This window comes from Drosophila tropicalis, unplaced genomic scaffold (genome assembly GCF_018151085.1).
Source record: "Drosophila tropicalis isolate 14030-0801.00 unplaced genomic scaffold, ASM1815108v1 contig_859, whole genome shotgun sequence".
Classification (NCBI taxonomy): domain Eukaryota; kingdom Metazoa; phylum Arthropoda; class Insecta; order Diptera; family Drosophilidae; genus Drosophila; species Drosophila tropicalis.
In genome coordinates, this window is record NW_027173353.1 from 3,479,735 (window position 1) to 3,484,236 (window position 4,502).

Genomic DNA, 4,502 nt, shown 5'->3' on the forward strand with positions numbered 1-4,502 from the left:
GCCATGTCATGAGCTCATGAACGGAACTTGAGCCGCCTGTTTCATATGGCCTGTCAAATTCTTGCACTTTGACGTTTGACATTGTCGCTGTCAGAGTCTTTGGTTATTTTGGATCCGGCATCACAATGGTATACAATTACCCGCAATGATCGGTTTGATCATTTACATGCAATTGTTTGACTGAACGGACACAATTTGATTCGATTTGATTTTGATTTGTCGCCACTGACGGGGACGGTGACGGTGACGGTGACACTGTCAAAGCAATTAATCGCTCACTTGTTCAACAGAAACAGAGAAGCAAAAAAAAAAAACAATTCGCTGACATTGAAATATAAATTTGTTAATGGGATTTTGTCAACTTGGTTAATTACACTTTATAATTATGCCGCATAATTCTTTTATCTAAACTCAATATTTTTATGTTTCACGTTTGTGGCAAATGATCGTTAATTGAGAGTATTGGACTTTGGATCAGGTCAAGATGTCTTGAATTGCGGGAATGCCAGATGATTATAAAGTAAACCATCATTATAAAGTCTATCCCGGTTATAACCTTTAAGGAGACTTTGAAACTCTCACAAAATCTGCTTCTATCTTAGGTATAAATGATTTTGTCACAAAATCTTTCAATCTATAGTTTCATTAGCCATGATATTCTTTTCAATAAAGTCTAAAAACGTGAGTTTTAGTTTCGTTTGTTTAATTTATCCTTTAAAGGTTAGTAAAGGCATGTAAGGAAACAGATTAAGCAAATTAAGTTTAGTAAGGAAACATGAGAACCACGGACAACCAAAATGTGCTAAATGTACAAAAGTCAATGTACTTTCTGTACTACACAAGGTCAACATTTTGGAAACAACTTTCGAAAACAACTGAAAACATGACAACTTGGGCAGCCCAAGGTCAAGGAGACAGTTATTTCAGGGTATCAGTACTAGGGCACAGGCAAATAACTCTATTCATGGATTACAATTTTATAGATTTGATGCTCGAAATGTATTAGGTACATACTCATAAAATAGTTTCAATAAATCACAGAAATTACATTTTACAAACTCCATGACTCATGCAATTGGAGTCCGGACATTTTCTAGTCTAATGCAGTCAGCACTTGACGTCATTTTTGCAACAAATTTTACATCCATTCACAGACAACGCCCCATGCGGAAGTCAAAAAACCGCTACGCATGCGCCGCGTAAACTTGTTTGCCCCGCTTCCTTTTAGCACGCAATGCATTTGCAATTTTCATTTTAGCCTCCAACTCAGGTTCCAGCCACTGCGAATTGACCTTGATTCGGCGACTGCGTGTGTGTGTGTGTGTGAGTGAGTGCGTGAATGTGTGTGGAAACTGGTCCAGTGACACTATTGTAGTAGGCTACATATAAATCCCCTGGTCTAAGTATGTATATAATACTTATTTACTTACTTCAATAATAACGCTAATCCAATACATATATAAAAGAACCCTATTGTATAAGCGATAACCTGTATTATGTAGCGATTAAGTTATATCGATATCAATGTTGTGATATCGATGACCTTAAAAGAAGACAACGCTGATACGTTCTTCCTATCTGAAAAGCTTACAGCGACCAGACGTGCATTTGAGAAAAACATAAAAATATTAATCCATCCATTGTGAATTGATATTAAAGCTGAGAAAATAATAAACGATTATAACTCTTACAATCTCAGAAGTGGTTCTTACTCGCCATGAACGAAGTTAACTTTAATTTGTGTTCCGTAGTGTTTTTAAAACAGTGGTTACAGAGTCTCGGTCTGCCTACAACGGGCTCTAGAGCCGAAATTATGGCCCGTCTGCTTGAAATTCCACCAGAGCAGCGTGGAAGTCCACCGGAGTCTCAGCAAGCTGAAAACATTGAGCAGCAAGGAAACCGTGATCAGCCCCTAGCTCAACATGTGGATGCTGAGCTACCGCATGATGAGGAGATTGAAGCTGTCGAACAACAAATCAGCGCTCAGCCAGAGCAAATGGAAGCATTAAACGATGAAGCTGTAACATTGATACAGTTACGTGGAGAACTCAATGCTACCAGAGCCATGCTACAGAAGTTGTGTCTCGAGGTTTCAGATCGAGCACATGGCAATCTTACAGTCGATTGCCTTGACAGCATTAATGACGTCAACATCCACAGTGGCAACGCTCTAAAAGACACCAACTGCAGTGGCAACGCTGGAAATATCAACGACCACATTGGCACCGCCAAATATGGTAGTGTTGAACAGCGATCCAACCAAATGATAAACAAGTTATTGGATTCACCAGCAGCAGCTCTGTCGCTAGCAAAGGAAGTTGCTATGGATTATAATGGGGACACTTGTGCTCGCGCTTGGATTTCTCAGATGCAAAATATTTCGCAAATATATAACTTGGATGTTGTATGCATGCGGATGCTGTTTATCGCTAAGCTAAAGGGTAAAGCACAACAGTGGCTGCACAACAGTGCGACACGTATTCTCGAGCCGGTCGATCAGCTGTTTGATCAACTTTACTTGGCATTTGGAAATAAAACATCGAAAGCTGAGGCTAGAAGCAAATTTCAGAATCGCAAGTGGCTAGCCAGCGAGAATTTTGGTTCCTATTTCGATGAAAAGATGAGGCTGGCTGATGACATCAACATAGATATGGAGGAGCTGTTGGAGTGCATCATTGACGGGATATCATCAAAAAGTTTGCGCGATCAAGCACGTATCCAGTGTTTTTCGGATCCAAGGCAAATCCTTCAGGCGTTTTCATCAGTGCGTCTACCGGAGTTAAAGAAACATCCTATTCCAACACAATCGGGCAGAGAGTCTTATAACAGCGTCTATAAGGATGTGCGTTGCGTGAATTGCAATTCCAAGGGTCATCTAGCAATTGATTGTCATAAACCGAAAAGGGAGCGAGGATCTTGCTACGCTTGTGGTGTTTTTGGCCATTTTGTTGCCCAATGTCCGGAGAGGAAGAGTGCGACTGGCAACCAATATGTAAGAATATTCAATATATATTTTTGTCAAAAATCTAGATCTCCATTAATTGCAGCGTGCCTCCTAGACTCTGGAAGCTCTATTTCTTTTGTTAAAAAACGTCATATATCAAATCACCTAACACTGGAGCCAGTATTGAAAGAATATTTCGGTTTAAATCAAAGCCAATTAAACATATTTGGAAAAACCTTATGTTATGTATTGAAAGGATCAATAAAATGTTATTTTTATTTAAATGTAGTACCGAATGAGTCTATGAGTCACGATGTAGTTCTTGGAAGAGACTTTTTAGCGGCATGTAATTTGAAATTTAATCTAAGCGCACTGAAATTGGTTACAGTACAAAAAATGGAGATTGAAAACAGAGAAGATACAAATAATTCTAACTTAAAATATAGTAAACAGTTAGATGAAACAGTTAGTAAACAAGTAGATAAAATAGTAAGTAAACAGTTAGATGAAACAGTTAGTAAACAAGTAGATAAAATAGTAAGTAAACAGTTAGATGAAACAGTTAGTATAGAATTAAATAAAACAGATAACACAGAGTTAAAGGAAAAAGATAGGATACAGTCTGATAGGACGTTAAATGAACAGAGACACGAAATACTTACTATTCAATCAAATAACAAATTTATTGAGGAAGAATTAGAAAAAGTCGTCAATGACTTATCAAATATTAATTACACTGAAGACACAATTGAAGATTTTAATTGGGACGAAAAACTGAATTATGATACCAAATGTAAACTAAGACAAATAATTAAAATTTATTCTTTAAATGCGACAATCCCAGAAGAGCCAATGACTAGATGTGAAATCAAATTAAATTTAGAAAAATCGAAACCCTTTAGTTGTTCTCCCAGACGCCTTTCATATACAGAAAAAGATCAATTGCAAATATTATTAGATGATTATTTAAAAAAAGGAATTATACAGCCGAGTGAGTCGGAGTACGCGTCACCAATCGTGTTAGTAAAAAAGAAAACAGGAGATATTCGTTTGTGTATCGACTTTAGAAAACTAAATAAAGTTTTAATTAAAGATAATTATCCATTACCACTGATAGATGACCTACTTGACAAATTAGTAAATAAAACGGTGTTCACAAAATTGGATCTTAAAAATGGATACTTTCATGTGCATGTAAATGAGGAATCTATTAAGTACACCTCGTTTGTCACTCCATTAGGGCAATACGAATTTTTAAGAATGCCCATGGGATTAAAAAAATTCGCCAGCTGTGTTTCAACGCTTTATAAATAAGATATTTTGTGATATGATTAAAGACAACAAGTTAGTTGTGTATATGGACGATATCATGGTCGCCAGCAAGGATATAAATGAACACTTAGAAACTCTAAAGGATGTTTTTATAAGATTAGCTAAGAATAAATTAGAGCTACGTTTGGACAAATGTGAATTTATGAAGTCCTGTGTCAAATATTTAGGTTATCAAATATCAGGTGAAGGTATAAAAACAGATGATAAAGGAATGGAAGCGATAAAA

General features: G+C 36.7%; 1 protein-coding gene across 1 annotated transcript; it reads left to right on the plus strand.

Annotated features, from left to right (window-relative positions):
• Positions 1 to 1,390: 1,390 nt before the first annotated feature.
• LOC137582769 (uncharacterized) lies at positions 1,391 to 3,232 on the plus strand. The gene is made up of 3 exons (XM_068297443.1): positions 1,391 to 1,403; positions 1,752 to 2,992; positions 3,048 to 3,232. Coding segments are annotated over exons 1-3 (1,254 nt in total). The 5' UTR covers positions 1,391 to 1,402; the 3' UTR covers positions 3,060 to 3,232.
• Positions 3,233 to 4,502: the final 1,270 nt, after the last annotated feature.